We start from the raw sequence: 19,488 nt of genomic DNA, 5'->3' as shown, positions 1-19,488 counted from the left end.
CAGCCATGGTACACATGAAGAGACCCATGGCTCCAGCCACATATGTAGCAGAGGATGGCTTGTCATGCATCAATGGTTGATCCTGTGAAGGCTTGATGCCCCAATACTGGGGCAGGGACCTGGAGTGAGTGGGGGGGAAGCACCCTCATAAGAGCAGGTGAAAGTGGGATGGGATATGGGTTTTCTGGAGGGGAAACCTGGAAAGGGGATAATATTTGATTTTTTTTTTTTTTTTTTTTTGGTTTTTCGAGACAGGGTTTCTCTGTGTAGCCCTGGCTGTCCTGGCACTCACTTTGTAGACCAGGCTGGCCTCGAACTCAGAAATCCGCCTGCCTCTGCCTCCCGAGTGCTGGGATTAAAGGCGTGCGCCACCACGCCCGGCAGGGATAATATTTGAAATGTAAATAAAGAAAATATCTAATAAAGGAAAAGAAAAAATAACATCTAGGTGGGTAGTTTGTATTAATTAGCTATGTTTTGTGTATTGTGATTACTTTTAGGAAATGTACTTTAAATATAATTGTATTCGTGTAGAGAATATGCCATGTGAAAAAAATTTGGAGACGTTAATGATGTCTCTGTTGAAAAAACACTGACAGTAGGAATGACAGCCCTTCTCTGAATGCTTTTAGGACTTAGTACTAAAATTTTAAAGAGCAATCAAACTCCACAGAACAGAATTAAGACAGATGGGTCAAACCTATAGGAAGAAAATTTTCAGATCAATATAAGCAGTAACCATTTATTAGATAATAACCCTATAAACCTGACAGCTTTAGTGAAGGATATCTAATTCTCTTGTCACTAGAAGACTGTAAGCATTGGTGTGAACATAATATAATTATGTATTCTGGAAAGGCTTCCTTCATTAGATAGAAAGTGAGATTTCTGTGACTCACAGCTTTCTTAATGCTATGTCTTAGTCAGGGTTTCTATTCCTGCACAAAACATCATTATCAAGAAGCTAGTTGGGAAGGAAAGGGTTTATTCAGCTTACAAATCCACATTACTGTTCATCACCAAAGGAAGTCAGGACAGGAAGTCAGAAAGGGTGGGAACTTAGGAGGCAGGAGCTGATGCAGAGGCCATGGAGGGATGTTACTTACTGGATTACTTCCCCTGGTTTGCTCAGCTTGCTTTCTTACAAAACCCAGGACTAGCAGCCTAGGTATGGCACTATATCCACAATGGGCCCTCCCACCCTTGATCTCTAATTGAGAAAATGCCTTACAACTGGATCTCATGGAGGCATTTCCACAGGGGAAGCTCCTTTCTCTGTGATAACTCCAGCTTCTGTCAAGCTGACACACAAAACCAGCCAGTACATGCTAAGATTCTAGAAATACTTATAACATTTCTTCAGTGTTATAGATGCTGATTTTAAAATGGCAATTTTAGCAAGCTGAAAACTATGTGACTTGTGATAACATCTTTAAGAAATTATAGCACAGGGAATTGAACCTAGGGTCTTGGGGATGGTAGGCAATAATCTCCAAGCTTCCTTTTTTTAAAATTTTTGAAGCAAGGGCTCACTATTGTAGCACTGGCTCTTCTGAAACTCACTTTGTAGACTAGGCTGATCTGGAATTCACAGAGATCCACCTGCCTCTGCTTTCAAAGTACTAGTATTAAATTACCACAGTCAGTTTCCAAATCCCTTTTTAAATTGATTTTTTATTCTGATATATGGTCAAATCTCAGAAACACTTTGGGCTTTTGGACACTTTGCCCCTTCTTAGAATTGGGAACAAAACACCCATGGAAGGAGTTACAGAGACAAAGTTTGGAGCTGAGACGAAAGGATGGACCATCTAGAGACTGCCATACCCGGGGATCCATCCCATAATCAGCCCCCAAACGCTGACACCATTGCACACACTAGCAAGATTTTGCTGAAAGGACCCTGATATAGCTGTCTCTTGTGAGACTATGCCGAGGCCTAGCAAACACGGGAGTGGATGCTCACAGTCAGCTATTGGATGGATCACAGGGCCCCCAATGGAGGATCTAGAGAAAGTACCCAAGGAGCTGGGGGGGATCTGCAACCCTATAGGTGGTACAACATTATGAACTAACCAGTACCTCCCGGAGCTCGTGTCTCTAGCAGCATATGTATCAGAAGATGGCCTAGTCGGCCATCAGTGGAAAGAGAGGCCCATTGGACTTGCAAACTTTATATGCCCCAGTACAGGGGAATGCCAGGGCCAAGAAGTGGGAGTGGGTGGGTAGGGGAGTGGGGGCAGGGTATGGGGAACTTTTGGGGTAGCATTGGAAATGTAAATGAAGAAAATACCTAATTAAAATAAAATAAAATAAAATAAAATAAAAAGAAAGCAGTAAGGGAAAAGGGTCAAGTAACATCTGAAGGGAGACCCTCTCCAAACTGCTGTTCTGCCTAGAACTCTGTGAGTAGACTATTGTTTGGTAGTTTTCATGAGCCATGCTGGGGTAGGTTTCGATGCTGCAGCTGTCTCCGAATCATTTAGCTCCTGTGATTACATCTAATGAAGCATACTGGTTTACTTAGTTGCACTTTAGTGGTATCTTGGATTCCCTACCTGAAGTGAGTAGACATTTGTTCATGTCTCATAGGGTCTCGCCCGGCAGTGGTGGCACACGCCTTTAATCCCAACACTTGGAAGACAGAGGCAGGCGGATGTCTGAGTTCGGGGCCAGCCTGGTCTACAGAGTGAGTTCCAGGACAGCCAGGGCTACACAGAGAAACCCTGTCTCGTAAAAAAAAGATAGGGTTTCTATGTAACCCCGGCTGTCCTAGAACTCAGTATGTACTGATATCAGTCTGGCTTTGAACTCAGAGGTTTACCGGCCTCTACCTGCCAAGTGCTGGAATAGGTATTTTTATGGTATATAAATTATATATCAATAAAGATATTAAAATAAGATTATAAGCCGGGTGTGGTGGCGCACGCCTTTAATCCCAGCACTCGGGAGGCAGAGGCAGGCGGATTTCTGAGTTTGAGGCCAGCCTGGTCTACAAAGTGAGTTCCAGGACAGCCAGGGCTATACAGAGAAACCCTGTCTTGAAAAACCAAAAAAAAAATAAATAAATAAATAAATAAATAAATAAATAAAGGCAAACCAAAGCATCATTAGCCAAGGAGCTGGGGGCCATTTACTTTAAAAAAAAATAATAATAAGATTATATTTTAAGGCACCTTTCATTTCTAGAATTACCATAGGTAAATTCATCATAGTTTACATCTTGCCAACTGAAAATACAAAATGAGAAGGCATCGTTGAGGCCAACTATTTAAAGAACATTGTGAATATGAAGAGAATCTCGAGGTTAGGTAGATGGCTCAGTAAGGAAGCGCAACAGCTCTCCAAGCATAAGATCTAAGTTCAGATCCCCAGCCTAACCCAAACAGCAAGCTTCTTGTCCAGTGAGGGACCCTGCTTCAAGGGACTAAGGCAGAGAATTATAGAGGAAGACACTTGATGTCTTGCTCAGGCCTCCACATCTACATACACACCCTTCCCACATGCTTGCATGCATGCACCAGCATGCACCATATAGATCACAAATCCATATGTTTGAAAAAAGAGTAGTTTAAAATGAGTCTCTCAGAGACAATATTTCAAAAAAACAGTTCTTGCCATAAAAAAAAAACAGAGATGTTAAATGAAGTGGTTAAAAATTATGCTTAGCTATTCTCTTTTTTTCACCCTCATTCACGCTACACAGATTACAGTCACCACTAGTAATATCAACTATCATAATAGAAAAGAATACAATAGAAAACCAAGAACACATTTTACCACTGTTACATTTAAAAAATGTCCTGTGGTAAGCCCACAGTGCGTATGATACCTACTGACTCAGCTTGGTAAGAAAGCACATGGAAGATGCCTTTCTCAACAATCATCTTGTACACACGCACGTTGGCCTCGGTGTAGCAGCTCTGCATTAGTCTGACATATAATCTCTCCAGATCCTGGAAAAGAAAACAGCACAAGCATGAGACCTGCCACAGATGTTACTAAGAAATTCCACTGCTCAAAGTCAGTAGCAACTTACAATCATGGCAGCTCGAAAAAAGTCATCAGCAATCTGAGCATTTCCAATATGCAACCACTCTTTTCCTGTTTTCATATTCATCTAGAAAACAGAAGTTAGGAAATTATTTTAAAATTTCACACCTCTCCCTCATTGGTTGAAAGATATTGGAGAAAATAATTTATCTATATATAGAGAGAGGATATCCAGGGATAAAAAATAGCAACCAGCACTTCCTAGAGTTCTGCGCTCTGCTTTGACTTTCAACTTAAGAAAAGTGGTCTTGCTGGGCGGTGGTGGCGCACGCCTTTAATCCCAGAACTCGGAAGGCAGAGGCAGGCGGATTTCTGAGTTTGAGGACAGCCTGGTCTACAGAGTGAGTTCCAGGAAAGCCAGGGCTACACAGAGAAACCCTGTCTCAAAAAAATAAATAAATAAAAAATAAAAAAAAGAAAGAAAGAAAGGAAGGAAGAAAGGAAGAAAGGATGGAAGGAAGAAAGAAAGAAAAGTGGTCTTGAGAAAAGCAATTAACAAAAAAAAATTATATTTGTGCTGGTTAGTTTTAAATGTCAACTTGCCACAGCCTAGAATCACCTGAGAAGAGAGTCTTAATGAGAAATTATCAAGGCTAAACTGGCCTGACTATATATTGTTAAGATAGTCTCTTGATTGTTAGCTGATGCAGGAGGACCCAGCAGTTTGGGTGCTGCCATTCCCTAGGAAGGAGATTTTGTACTAGATAAAGCAGGAGAAAACCAGATGAGAGCAAGCAAGCAAGGATGTGTATATTCTCTTTGATCTTGACTGGAGACACAATGCTTGAATTCTTGCCTTGCCTTGCCTTGCCTTGCCTTGCCTTGCCTTGCCTTGCCTTGCCTTGCCTTGCCTTGCCTTGCCTTGCCTTGCCTTGCCTTCAACAATGGACTGTGACCTGGAACTGTAAGCTAAATCCTTCGTCTTCTACACTGATTTTTGTTTGCCTATTTCATCACAGCAACAAAAACAGAACTAGAATGCCTTGAAAACACATCTTCTGAGAAAATATTTTTAATATTTTAATCATGCATGAAGTTCTCAAATTTTCCATTTATAATTATTATCCCAATATTTTTAAGAATTTCTTTTTTGTTTTTAACATTTATTTATTACATTACAGTGTTATGTACTGCATGTATGCCTGCAGATCTCACTACAGATGATTAAGAGCCACCATGTAGTTGCTGGGAATTGAATTCAGGACCTCTGGAAAAACAGCCAGTGCTCTTGACCTCTGAGCCAGTTCTCCAGCCCTATCCCAATATTTTTAAGTTATAATATAGAGAGAAAAAAGGTTCTAAAAATTCAATGTTTCACATAAGTGAAGAAATTTATAGGATGAACACTGGACTATGAGCCAGCACACCTAAATTCCAGTTTTTAATTCCATCTTTAGTATAGCGTTGAAGAACTGAATGATTGAATTATTATTAAATAGTCTTTCCTGTCACAACCTGAAAATGCTCTCAATACTATAACTGATAGGTAAGCAATAGCTGATATGTAATAAACATAAACACAAACAAGGTCTGAATTGAGGTGAAAAAACAAGCACATGTCAGGCATGGTGGCGCACGCCTTTAATCCCAGCACTCGGGAGGCAGAGGCAGGTGGAGTTCTGAGTTCGAGGCCAGCCTGGTCTACAGAGTGAGTTCCAGGACAGCCAGAGCTACACAGAGAAACCCTGTCTCGAAAAACCAAAGACAGAGAGAGAGAGAGAGAGAGAGAGAGAGAGAGAGAGAGAGAGAGAGAGAGAGAGAGAGAGCAAGCATATGGTACAGCCACATCTTCTAGTATAGATCCCCAGAAGTGATAATAAAAAAGTATGCTTCTAATTCAGTAAGAGCCCTAGAAACTAAGAGGCATTTTCAATGAACCAGAAATTTCAATGAACCAGAAATTAAGAAGAATCTCTAAAAACAGAAAAACAAATGAGACGAAAACTTTCATCAGAAATGCACAAATATGGAAAATGTAGAAACAAAGAAGAGCATATATGGAATCCAGTAAAATATAAGGGTGTACACCAGTAATCCTAGCACTTTGAAGACTCATGCAGAAGGATTACAAAGCCCAGGCTGGTCTACATAGTAAATTTTTATCAAAAACAAGGGATATGTGTGATTCTTTTCTATTTTTTTTAGCTATATCCCTACCCCATTAAAACAATACTTTGACCAGTGGCACATGCCTACACTCCCAATACTTGGGAAGCAGTAACAGGAAGATCACTGCAAATTTAAGATCAGAGCCTACATTAATGAGTTTCAAGCCATCCAGGGCTACACAGCAAGACATTATCTTTCAAGACTGGAAAAAAACAAACAAACACAAAAACAAACAGGACTGGATATGAAGGTACTTGAGATCCTAACATTCTAGAAGCCAATAAAAGATAGGATAGATGGGTGGCCCCATCTCTCAACCCGGGGCCTTGCCTAACCTCTGGATATGGTCTCTACCGGTTCTCCCTCCCCTTTGTTGGGTATTTCAGCTGATGTCCTCCCCATTGTATCCTAGGAGCCTCTTGCTTTCCTGGCATCTGGGACTTCCTAGTGGCTATCCTCAGTTAACAAATTCTAGCAAGAATGTGGGGGATAAGAAACCTGTATTTGAGCCGGGCGTGGTGGCGCACGTCTTTAATCCCAGCACTCGGGAGGCAGAGGCAGGCGGATTTCTGAGTTTGAGGCCAGCCTGGTCTACAAAGTGAGTTCCAGGATAGCCAGGGCTATACAGAGAAAACCAAAAACAAGACAAAACAAAACAAAAACAAAACAAAACAAAAAACAAAGAAACCTGTATTTGCTAGCTGTTGGAATTATAAACTTGTATAGCTACCAAGGGAATATGGAGATTTTTTGGGGAAAAAATATAAAAGGGGATGTATCATACAACCTAGCTATACTCCTCCTACATTCTCTTAAGTTTGTCTGTTGCTGTGATTTAAAACACCCTGAGCAAAGCGACTTATAAAAGGAAGCATTTAACTGAGCTTATGGTTTCAGAAGCTTAGAGTCAGTGATGGACAAATGCATGATGGCAGGAACAGATGAGACCTCGTATCTTGATCCACCAGCAAGACACACTGGAAATGGTGTGAGCTTCTGAAACCTCAAAGCTGCCTCCTAGTGACACACCTCCTCTCACAAGGCACACCACAGAAATAAAGGGCATCTATGTTTGTTTACTGCAGCACTAGCCACAACCACCAAGATACAGAATAAGCATACATTCATCAGCAGATGAATAATAAAGTGTGGCAAATATACATGATGGAGTTTTAGTCGCTCATAAGGAAGAACAAAATAATATAATTTGCAGGAAAAAAAAAGAAAATAAACTGACCAGTGAACTAACAAAAAAAGTGGATGGTATTATAAATTATAAACCATCATGTTAAAAGGAGATAAACCATACTCAGAAATATTACATGCTTCCTTAGGTATGTAAAAATATCTCTCTCTCTCTCTCTCTCTCTTTCTCTTCACACACACACACACACACACACACACACACACAACATAGAACTAGAAAGGAGACCATCTTGGAGAGGAAAGAAATAAAGGGAGAGGGGGAAGATGTCAGAAGAGGGTAATAGGGAGGTTAATATAAGCAAAGTACAATTATACACATTTATCAAATGGACATAATGAAACCTATATATAGAGAGAGATATACATATATACCTACATGTACATATACACACACTAACAGAAAAAATAATAAAAGTTATTAAAATTAAAAAGAAACAGTAGCCATGGATTGATTCTTCTATTTAGTGATAAATAAATGGAGGAATTGTGGTACTATCGTCACTGATTTTTCTTTATGCTTAATCTTTATTGGTTTAGCATTTTAATCTTTGGCTGGATCCAAACCTCTATAGGTGGGCTATGCCAAACTACTATGCTATTTTTAATTATTAATAACTAAAGAAGATGACTTTCTATTCCACCCATGAGTGGATAGTTTGAGTCAAATCAGTCTTCCCACTGAAAATAGCATTTTGTAAAGGCTGAGCAAAGCACTTGGGTGACTTCAGTCTTTGAAAGAAGAGAAATACAAAAGGAAGTCCCACATTCCACACAGTTTTACCCCATCATATATGACAGATGTGTATTTACATACTATTAGCATACTTATCTATTTGTACTCATTTATAGTTCACAAAGCATAAAATGATAATTTTAACCCTATGGCACTGCACAACGAATATTATTCTCCTCATTTTACAAATGAGAAAACTAACCTTTCAAGGTAACATAGCTAGTAAGTCACAGAGCTAGAAACCATACCTCGTTCTTCACACTCTACATGCCATATGCTTGTTGGATATATAAGCCCACAGTCCCAGCTACTTACGAGACTGGCACAACAGGATCACTTGAGACGAGTAGTTTAAAATTAAACTCGGTAATAAGAGTTATTACCTATTAGAATTACCTTGTTACCTACTAGAATTAGAATTACCTATTAGAATTTCCCTTTAGCAAAATTAGAATTTTGAGACTCTTGCCTCAAAAGTAAATAAACAGTCAGGCATGGGGACACACTCCTTTAACCCCAGTAACAGGGAGGTAGAGGTAAAGGCAGGAAGAGTATGTCTCTGGATTCAAGGTCAGTTTGGTCTACATGACAAATTCCAGGACAACCAGGGCTGCATAGTGAGACCCTGTCTCAAAAACTGTAGGGCTGAAGAGATGCTCAGTGGTTAAGATCACTTGCTGCTCTTCCAGAGGACCCAGGTTTTATTCCCAGCACCCACAAAGTGATTCAAAACCATCTGTGACTCTGGATCCAAGGAATATGATGTCCTCTTCTGGCCTACAAGGGCACTAGTCACACAAATGGTGCAGGTAAAACACCCAAACATATAAGGAAATAAATAATAAATAGGTAAATAAATAAGCAAGTAAGCCAAGCCTGATGGCATACATATGTAATCTCAGCACATTAGGATGCTGAGGCAGGAGGATCATAAGTTCCAACTAAGGCTGGAGGCTATGGTTTGAATATGAAATGTCTCTCAGAGGCTCATGTGCCTGAGAATTAGTCTTCAGTTGGTGGTGCTATTGGAAATTTCAGTGAGTCAGAACTGGCTGAAAGAAGTCAGGCACTGAGAACAGGTCCTTAGGGCTACCTTGTCTCTGATCATTTCCATTTTGAAAGGAAAATATTGGGACACTGTCTTGATATATAGCCCTCCTTGATCAACTTGGTATTGAAATGGCCTCTAACTTTCCTCAACCCTCCTGCCTCAGCCCTCCAATCAATACTGAGATTACAGACATGTGCCACTATGCCTGGCTTCCTTCATGCTTTTTCTTTGCTTTCTGGCTAGCATGATGTGAAATGCTCTGCTTTACCACATGCATTATGACATGACAGATTGATACCTCTGAAACCATGAGCCAAAATATACCCTTCCTTCATGTTGTTATATCATAGTATTTTTAAGTTACATTTTTGTTAGATATTTTCTTTATATTTCAAATGCTATCCCGAAAGTTCCCTATACCCTCCCCCCGCCCTGCTCCCCTACCCACCCACTCCTGCTTCTTGGCCCTGGCATTCCCCTGTACTGGGACATATAAAGTTTGCAAGACCAAGGGGCCCCTCTTCCCAGTGATGGCCAACTAGGCCATCTTCTGCTACATATGCAGCTAGAGACATGAGCTCTGTGGGTACTGGTTTATCACAGCAATTAGAAAGTCAGCTAAGGGTTGGAGAGATGGCTTAGTGGTTAAGAACACTGACTGCTCTTTCAGAGGTTCTGAGTTCAATTCCCAGCAACTACATGGTGACTCACAACCATTTGTAATGGGATCTGATGCCCTCTTCTGGTGTGTCTGAAGACAGCTAGTGTACTCATCATATATATATGTATGTGTGTTTATATATGTGTATATATATGTATATGTATGTATATACATATATACATATATATACACATACATACATATATATACATATGTGTGTGTGTGTGTATATACACACACACATACATATAATTAAATAATACCTTAAAAACAAAACAAAAAAAAAGCCAGCTAAAATGCTGGGCTACAAAACGCTGTCTCAAATAATCAAAACAAACCAATCAACTAATCTTGAACTCCTCTCATTGCTGAATAGTTCAATTTTTTCATGAAAAAAAAAAACTTTTTTGTTTTCTGAGACAGACTGATGTAAAAATCTGTATGTATCCCAGGCTGACTTCAAATTTGAAAGCCTCCTGCCTTAGCTTCCTAAGTACTGCAATTACAACTATGTGCTATCATACCTGGCCTAGAAAAAATATCCATCAAATTGGAGGTGATAAATGAAATAATTTATAAATATAGGATTACATTTCAATATTTTCTTCATTGAAGCATTGTATTAAATACAGTACTTATGAGAACAACTATACTACCTATACTAATAAAAAAGAAACATGGATAACACTAAAGGTTCTTCCAGTTTTATACTAAGTTCAATTATTTCCATAGAAGTAAATAACTACTGTGTCATTTAATCTTGTTTCATTTCTTCAATGGATCAGGGCTTACCAAAATCTGTCTTTGAATAGCTTCTTCTGAAGAGACTGAGACTCCATGCGTAGATACCAGCTTGCAAGCAATATAACACACTGCAAAAAAAAGTCATTAGATAGCCATGAAACAGAAAGCACAAATTTTCTTTTTATATATTAAAAAAATAAATGATTAAAATGAAGCCAGCTTTATTGTTTATAAAAAGAAGTTGTGGGGTTTTTATTTGTCTTTTGCAAAGTTTTGCTGTGGGTTTTGTTTAGTCTGGCTTTTGTTGTTGTTTGAGTCAGGATCTCATGTGGGCCACACTGGCCTAAAATTTACTATGTAGCTGAGTGTAGCTTTGAACTCCTGAACCTCTAGCCTTCAACTCCTCAGTGATGGGATTAGGACATGGACCACCACATCCAGAATAGTTTTTCTTTAAATTTTTTTTCATACAATGTATTTTGACCATGTTCCTTCTCCCCAATTCCTCCCAGATTATTCCCACCTCCCTACCCACCCAACTTCATGTTCATTCTCATTCATTCTCTCTCTCTCTCTCTCTCTCTCTCTCTCTCTCTCTCTCTCTCTCTCTCTCTCTCTCTCTCTCTTTCTCTCAAAAAAAAAACCAGAAAATCAAAACAAACTAACAAGAACCCCATTAAGACGAAAAATATAAAACAAAACAAAAAGCATAGAAAAACACATGGAATTCATTTTGTGTTATATCCAGCATATTCTTTTAATCTTTTCTTTTTCTTTTTCCTGTGCTAAGGTTCAAACAACTCACATAGTGAGTGAATGCTCTAGCACAGAGCTAACCTCGTAGGCCTCAAACAAGAATTTCAAAAGACCATATAAATAATCAGTTTTCCAAAAGTAAAAAAACCTGGTTTATCAAATGAATTGCTTGCTTACTAATTCTAGTCAAATATATTTAGCGATATATTATAATATTTATAATTCTAACATTTTAATATCTGTAGGAGTTAAATCTCCACTGAGGACATCTGATCCCACATAATGCTCCTGAATCATGCTGACAACATAATTCTCATGAGAGCTACAGCCTATAGTTTATTCATCATCTAACAAATTTCTGGATTTCAGGTAGTTTTATGTTTTCTTCTAAAATCTGAAACTTTCTAAATATTTCCTTAGATGACATAAAAGTTCTTGAAGTATAATATATAAAATTCAGGTGCCTTTATTGTATGTACAGTTGACTGTCACTGAAAATAGGAAAGTCTGCATAACTGTAATTGTTCACATCTGTACTCTGCCTTCTTGTAATACATATGCAAGGTTTTAAAAACGAGTTTACTGCACTAGTTACCTTTTTCTTTTGAGGCAGTCTCATACAGCCCAGACTGGCCTCCAACTCATAGGGACTCAGTGCCCTTGAACTTCTGATCTTCCTGAGTACTCAGATTACAGGCATGCACCATGCCTAATTTTGTAGTGCTAGAAATGGAACCCAGGATTTCACACATTCTGAACAAGGATTCTTCCAGCTGAACTCCATACCCAGTCAACTTTATGCTAGATGTAAGTAATCATTCTACCCATGCTGGGACCAGTTCTTTTTTTTTTTTTTTTTTTTTTTTTTTGAGACAGGGTTTCTCTGTTTCTCTGTATAGCCCTGGCTGTCCTGGAACTCACTTTGTAGACCAGGCTGGCCTCAAACTCAGAAATCCACCTGCCTCTGCCTCCCAAGTGCTGGGATTAAAGGCGTGCACCACCATGCCCGGCTACTGGGACCATTTCTAATAAATGTTCCACCATAAAAGAAATATTTCCCAGATAAAACTTAGGATGATTGAAGTGGTCAGATTTTTATTGCTTATCGTGAAATGTAAAAAAATCTATTTATCTGTTAACAAAGTTATTTTTCTGACATGTACTTTGGCAAAATAATTTCTAATTATATGTTTACATTGATTTGAATTTCCATTTTCGAACTGTTTCCTTTCTTTTTGTTAATGTTTATTGTTTAGTTATTTTCAAGAGCCCTGATGAAATTACTCCCCCTCTTAAAGTTATGTTCAGTCCCAACTCCAAATTTTCTTCCATTCTACCTTCAAACATTAAAAACCAGCCGGTGGCACATGCCTTTAGTCCCAGCACTCAGGAAATAGAGGGAAGTGGATCTCTGAGTTTGAGGCCAGCCTGGTCTACAGAGTGAGTTCCAGGACAGCCAGGGCTACACAGAGAAACCCTGTCTCGAAAAAACAAAAAACAAACAAAAAAAATCAAAAAAAAAAAAAAAAAAGAGTGCTCACTTACTATGCATGAGGCCTTCAGTTCCCAACACACACACACACAAATAAAATTTACAAGCCTATCCTCTATTTTAGGCTTTCCCATTTCTGTTCATTATTCCATAATTCTTTCAAATTATAAAAAACTATAAAAGTCTTGGTAACATTTTTCCATCATTAACATAAGCCAGGCACACTGAATTTTGTTTATAAAGAGACAACTTTCTAATCCACATAGTTGTAGAACAAATCTCTTAAATCTTCCCGTAACATAACAAATTCTTTACGAGGTCAAAGTATAACCCAAGTATCTAATTAATAACTGATATATGGCTGGGCAGTGGTGGTGCATGCCTTTAATCTCAACACTTGGGAAGCAGACGCAGGTGGATCTCTATATGTTGGAGGCCAACCTGGACTACAGAGACAGTTCTAGGATAGCCAGGGCTATTATACAAAGAAACCCTATCTCAAAAAAACAAAACAAAATAATATTTAAGCAAGATGAGGTAGGGCACACTGTAATCCCAGTACTTGGGAGGCTGAAGCAGAAGGATTGTTAAGTTCAAAGGCAGCCTGTGATACAAACCAAGTTTGAGGCTAGCCTAGGCTATATAACAAGCCCCTACCTAAAAATAACTACAAAAACTAACAACAACAACAACAACAAAATAAGAACTGATAAATTCAGTAGGTTGAAAGAAATCCTAGGGCTGAAGACCTTCTTCATCTACTATATTCCTCTTATTTAAGAATTAATGCATTTATTATCACAGAATTCACTTGTGTAGTGCTTCTCTGATAAATTCTTATTCTTCCTTTTCTCAGAGCTGTAGAAGTTAAGGCATCTGCAAGCAATAATACCCGTACTTATCTTGAAGGGAGAGAACTATTCTCTAAACAAAATAATGAAGGGGTAAACTCATAAATAAGGATATTCTTAATTATTTCAACTACCTTATCTGAAACTGTATAATTTCATTTATATTCACAAACATAAACACTTAGTAAATTCTGCTTGCTGTATACAGAAAAAAGTAATTCACCTTTACATAGTCAGAGTTCTTTACTTCACTGTGTCCTTTATAATTAAATGGTAACTCTCATGAATGCATTTTCCATCACTATCCTTGTTAAAAACCAGTAACTGTCAGCACATTAGGCCTTAAACATTTTAGCTAAAGCCACCAAAGCTTTACCAAACACTAAAGCATACAGAAAGATGCTTGTCTTGTGTTTTCTCTGTTTGTTTTACTGTTCTCATTTTTCATTCTTACAAGTAGAAATAAATTCTATAGTTTTTCTTGGTAATTTACCACTATGTTTATTGGATTACCACAGGAAGAGATGATTCTTTAAAAAAAAATTTTTTTTTAAAAAATCAGGAGGCTAAAGAGATGGCTTCGTAGTTAGAAATACTGACTGCTTTTCCAGAGGACCTGAGTTCAATTCCCAGCACCCACATGGTGGCTTACAACCAACTGTAACTTATGTATGTGGTATGCAGGTATATATATGCAAAACACCAATACACAACATAGAATAAAAATGTAAAAATCTAAATGCCTCACACGGCAATGTATTTCATTCTAATATTAGCAGAGAGAGGAAGTAAGTCCTTAGGAATTTGGACAATTTGAAAGTCCTTAGGAATCTGGACAATTTTGACCATGTCCTCCCAGCGACCCATGTTCTTTCACACTTTCTTCAGGTTTTATTTTCCCATCTTTTGGATAGCTTTGTTCATCTGCAGACTATCTTGCAGTAGTACCTTAAAGCTTGTATTAACAAAGGGATACCTCTAAAAAAAATCATGAATACTGGAAAACTATTAGCTTAGGAACCTTTGGTTGTCACTTAATGAATTAATCCCTATGTAAGAACAGTCAAAACAGTCAAACTTGAGGAGTATTACCCAATGTCTAGTAAGACTATTTTTCATAGTGGGTCAGAAAATGTATACGTACGTTTAGCTGCCTGGTTTTTCCTCACAGACAGTTCTATTCTCTTAGTAACTGCCCAGTTCCACAGGTTCACTGCAATTTCTTCAATCTAGACAAAGGGAAAATTTATTTAGCCAGTTAAGATACTCTACACCTTCAATTATTTATATATAAATGTATATATACATATACATTCATTCTAGTATGTTGTATGCTTATATTGGTATTGTGGGTCATTTCCTGAACCTCCAAATAGAACCTTAATCCACTTCTCCTCACAGAAATCTTAGCATGTCTTAAGAGCTTTGCAGCCTGAGCATAATTTGTGTATCCCCATTTACTTATCTTTATTCATCTGGTTCACTTTAACCTGAATTATACCTCTTTCCTTTGTCTTACTGTAAATAAAATCTATGTTAGTCTTACTAGCAACATCCACAAAACTTTTAGCAATTAGTACAGTTGGCTGACATCTCTCTTTTCCTCACAGCTTTGGCAGTTCAAGGAGATCCAACTCAAGGTTACATGAATGTTAAACAAGAACTCCACCACTAAACCACCCTCGACTCTTTCTTCTTTGAATTTTTATATTCACTGTCACACAATTTAGCAATTAACTACAAATCTCTCAAATCATTTACTCTGACTTGGTTTAGCTTCGTTTGAGGGGTTTGAGGGACGGGGCAGAAGAGTAAAGTCTCTCTATGTAGCCTAGCTGGCCTGGCACTCTGATAAGGATCAGTTTGGCTTAGAATTTATAGCAATTCACCTGTCTCTGGCTCTTGAGTGATGGAAGAAGAACAGGTGTCCAACATCAACCCTGACATGTTGATGTTTCTTGCCCTGCATTGAACCCAGGACCTCTCCCACACAGGCAAGCTGCTAAAACTAAACTACAACCAAAGCTTATTTTTAAGTAATTTTAGTTCTTATCCTTGTTTCCCAAATGAGCTTCTAGGTTGAAAATATCATGTCTTATAGAGCATATTTAACATAGTACATGCAAAAATATTAAACAAATAATATAAACTTAAATAATAGGATTCATCATTTTATTGTGTTTCATTCTGGGAACCAAGGGACAAAGTTTCTAAATGCTCCTCTAGGGTTTTTCTTTGTATAAAGCAGAACCTAGTTAACTGAATAAAATGTTAACTAAGCCTACCGTGTCTCAAGGAAAAACTGAAAACTGAAGATAATATGTACAAATGGCAGTTGGAGAGATGGCATAGCAGTTAAGACCACTGTCTGTTCTTCCAAAGGACCCAGGTTCAATTCCTAGCTCATAACTGCCTGTAACTCCAGTTCCATTGTCACACACAAAAGCAAAATATCAATGTACATAAATTAAATTAAATCATTTTTTAAATACTTGGAATTAGGTTGAGGGAGTGCTATAACTTAATAGTAGAATGCTTCCCTAAATTCAATCCCAAGTTCTGATCCCCAATTCTGAAAAGGTGGGGGGAAAAACTTTGATTTGGTTTCTTGCAAATAACCTTTGAAAGCAGTAAGTGAACCTGGCTGGAACTACTGCCTGAGTGCAATATAACATAGCCTTGATTTAAATCTCCTAAGGTGTGTTGGTGAATAATGATAGACTCTACATATCACTACCTTATGACAAATATATTGATAGTAACTGACTAAAGGCAGTAAGTAAAATATATCCACTATAAATCACACTGACGGTGGAAGTTTTTATTCCATACTATGGATGGAAGCCAGGGTCTTGTATATACTAGATAACAGTATACTAGACAAAATATATACCACAGAACAAAATCCCCAGGTCTATTTTTTACTAAGTCTTTTTTTCTCCAATGCCTTCTCTCTCATCTACACCTCCACCTTTTTTTTCTGATGTTTGAGATTCCATTTATACAGTCAGATAATTTAGCATAGATGTCATTTCACTTTCCTATTCTGGGGCAAATTCTCATGCCCACCTCCATCCCTCTCACATACTATAATTGCTGACTGAATGATGATTTTTCACATAAATTATATCTGATTTATATCACCAACAACATGTGAAGTTAATATTTGACTCCAAATTTAAAGAGGAAAAATGAACATTCACATCAAAACATCTTTCTTCTTTTTTTATTCTTCTCTCAGATATTACATCCTGAATGCAGCTTCCTGTCCCTCCTCACCTCCCAGTCCCTCCCCCCCAACACCTCTCCTCTTCCCCAGATCCACTCTTCCACTCCTCCATCTTTCCCTTCAGAAAAGATCAGGCGTCCCAGAGATCTCAACCAAACAAGTTATGCTAAGACTGGACACAAACCCCTATATTAAGGCTTAACTAGGCAACCCAGGAGGAGGAAAGGGTCCCTAAAGCAGCCAAAAGAGTCAGCGACAGCCCCAGCTCCCACTTTTAGAGTTTCCACAAGAAGACCAAGCTACAAAACCACAACATATATACAGAGGACCTAGGTTAGACCCATGCAGGCTCCCTGATTGTCAGTTCAGTCCCTAAGAGCTCCCAGGGGCCCAGATTAGTTGATTCTGTGGATTTTCTTATGCTATCTTTAACTCCTTTGGCTCCTACAATCCTTCTTCCAAAGGATTCCCCAAGCTCCATCTAATGTTTAACTGTGGGTCTCTGCATTTGAAGCCTCTCTGATGACCATTATGCTAGGCTCCTTAAAGACCTATCTTTTGGCATTTTGGAAAGCAATTTGGCAATACGTAAAATTAGCGAAAATTGTTCATATATTTTGCCCTAGTAATTGCTCTTCTAAGAGTCTATTGTAAGAAAATAATACAAGTGCGAAATAATCTTTGCACTTAATAATGTTCCTTTTATTACCTATGATAGAGGAAGATGCAGAACAATATAGTCAACAATAAAGAAATGCATAAATAAATTATAATAAATCCCCTTGAAGGGATATGATTCTGCCATTTTAAAACAGTAGTCACAGCAGTTGAGATGGCTCAGTAGGTAAAGGTAAAGGAACGTCTCACATAATCCAATCCCTGGAACTCTCATTAGTGGGGGGGGGGGGCACATATGCCATGCCATGTGGAGAGCAGATGACAATTTTGTGAAGCCACACACAACACATGATAAATTTAAAAAAAAATAGTGGCCCCTAACGTGGTGGTGCATGCTTTTAATCCCAGCAGCTGGAAGGTAAAGGCAGGTAATCTCTCTGAATTTGAATCCCAGGTCAGCCATAGTGAGCCATCTCGAAATAACAAAATAAAGGGGGGGGGGGGGGGAAGAAAGCCTTAACATGGGAAATGTTCTTATATCTAGTGAAAAGATAAGATACAAAATTATATAAAAAAATGCTGTACTAATATAAATTTACCTCCAAAAGAGCTTTAATAAAATCATGGATATTGTCGCCGGGCAGTGGTGGAGCACGCCTTTAATCCCAACACTTGGGAGGCAGAGGCAGGCGGATTTCTGAGTTTGAGGCCAGTCTGGTCTACAGAGTGATTTCCAGGACAGCCAGGGCTACACAGAGAAACCCTGTCTCAAAAAACCAAAAAAAAAAAAAAAAAAAAAAAAAAAAAAGAAAGAAAGAAAGAAAGAAAAAAAAGAAAAGAAAAGAAAATCATGGATCTTGATGAAGTGAGTGCCAAAATATTAGCTGTGGTGATCAACAAATGGTGAACAATGGGGCTGGTGAGATGGCTCAGCGGTTAAGAGCACTGACTGCTCTTCTGAAGGTCCTGAGTTCAATTCCCAGCAACCACATGGTGGCTCACAACCATCTATAACAAGATCTGGTGCCCTCTTCTGGAGTGTCTGAAGACAGCTACTCACATATAATAAATAAATAAATCTAAAAAAACAAAAAACAAAAAACAAAAACAAATGGTGAACAAATGCAGATGGTAAACGAATGGTGAGCAGAGACAGTAACTAGAGCTCAGAAGAAGAGCACTTGTTTAGCGTGAGTGAGGCCGAGTTCAATCCCCTGTGCTGGAAAATAAAAGGAAGGAAAGGAAGGAGGAAATGTAGCTGTAGAATCTAAATGACTGCTAAAGAAGTCTCCACTGTAATTTGCGAAGGGCTCAGTGCATGGGATCAAATCCTGGACTTCACAAATGCTAACCAAACCCTATCCCAGCCCCCAACTTTTCTTTCTGAAAAATATTTTAATAAAATGGTGGGAAAAAAGAATAAATTGTTTTTCAATAAAAAACTTTACATGTGCATTATACTTATTGCTATGTAAAATTTTAATGTAATAATTACTAGAGGAAATATATAAAATCATAGTAGTTATGTTACAATTATATGAGTATAGGTGATAATTTCTCCTTACTCAAAATTCCCAGTTATACTACTCCATGATATTTAGATAAATTTGTATCTTTTCATATTTTATTAGAAGGTACAAAGTAAATTATAATTATAAATACTTGAAAGTCACAATATGCATAAATTTTAGCAAATGTATTTACTGCCTAATGTTTGTCTGATTTTCTGTTAGGTCTGCATAAGTTTATAATACTAAACATAGCTATGGCTAGAGAGATGGCTCAGAGGTTAAAAGCACTTATTCTTGCAGAGGAGCCACATTCAGTTCCAAGCACCCACATGATGGAGTATACCTATCCAAGATGCCAGTGCCAGTGGATCTAGCATTTCTCCTGGCCTCTAGAGGTACCAGGCACACATGCAGGCAAAATACTCATACATAAAAAATAAATCTTTAAAAAATAATAAACACATCCAGTATTTG

At 38.2% G+C, this 19,488-nt stretch overlaps 1 protein-coding gene across 1 annotated transcript in view; it reads right to left on the bottom strand.

The window, feature by feature from the left end:
* Nucleotides 1-19,488, bottom strand: part of Tex11 (testis expressed 11) — a 209,617-nt gene that overhangs the window by 178,319 nt on the left and 11,810 nt on the right. Inside the window, exons 3-6 of the mRNA XM_021153053.2 lie at nucleotides 14,801-14,885; nucleotides 10,606-10,685; nucleotides 4,040-4,120; nucleotides 3,837-3,956 (exon numbers count right to left, since the gene is read on the bottom strand). Of these exons, the coding sequence (XP_021008712.1) occupies nucleotides 3,837-3,956; nucleotides 4,040-4,120; nucleotides 10,606-10,685; nucleotides 14,801-14,885 (366 nt within the window). The remainder of the gene's footprint in view (nucleotides 1-3,836; nucleotides 3,957-4,039; nucleotides 4,121-10,605; nucleotides 10,686-14,800; nucleotides 14,886-19,488) is intronic.

This window comes from Mus caroli, unplaced genomic scaffold (genome assembly GCF_978045245.1).
Source record: "Mus caroli unplaced genomic scaffold, Mus_caroli_1 scaffold_5, whole genome shotgun sequence".
Taxonomy (NCBI): Eukaryota; Metazoa; Chordata; class Mammalia; order Rodentia; family Muridae; genus Mus; species Mus caroli.
Note: the sequence above shows the minus strand (reverse complement) of the source record. Positions and strands in the feature narration are given on the sequence as shown.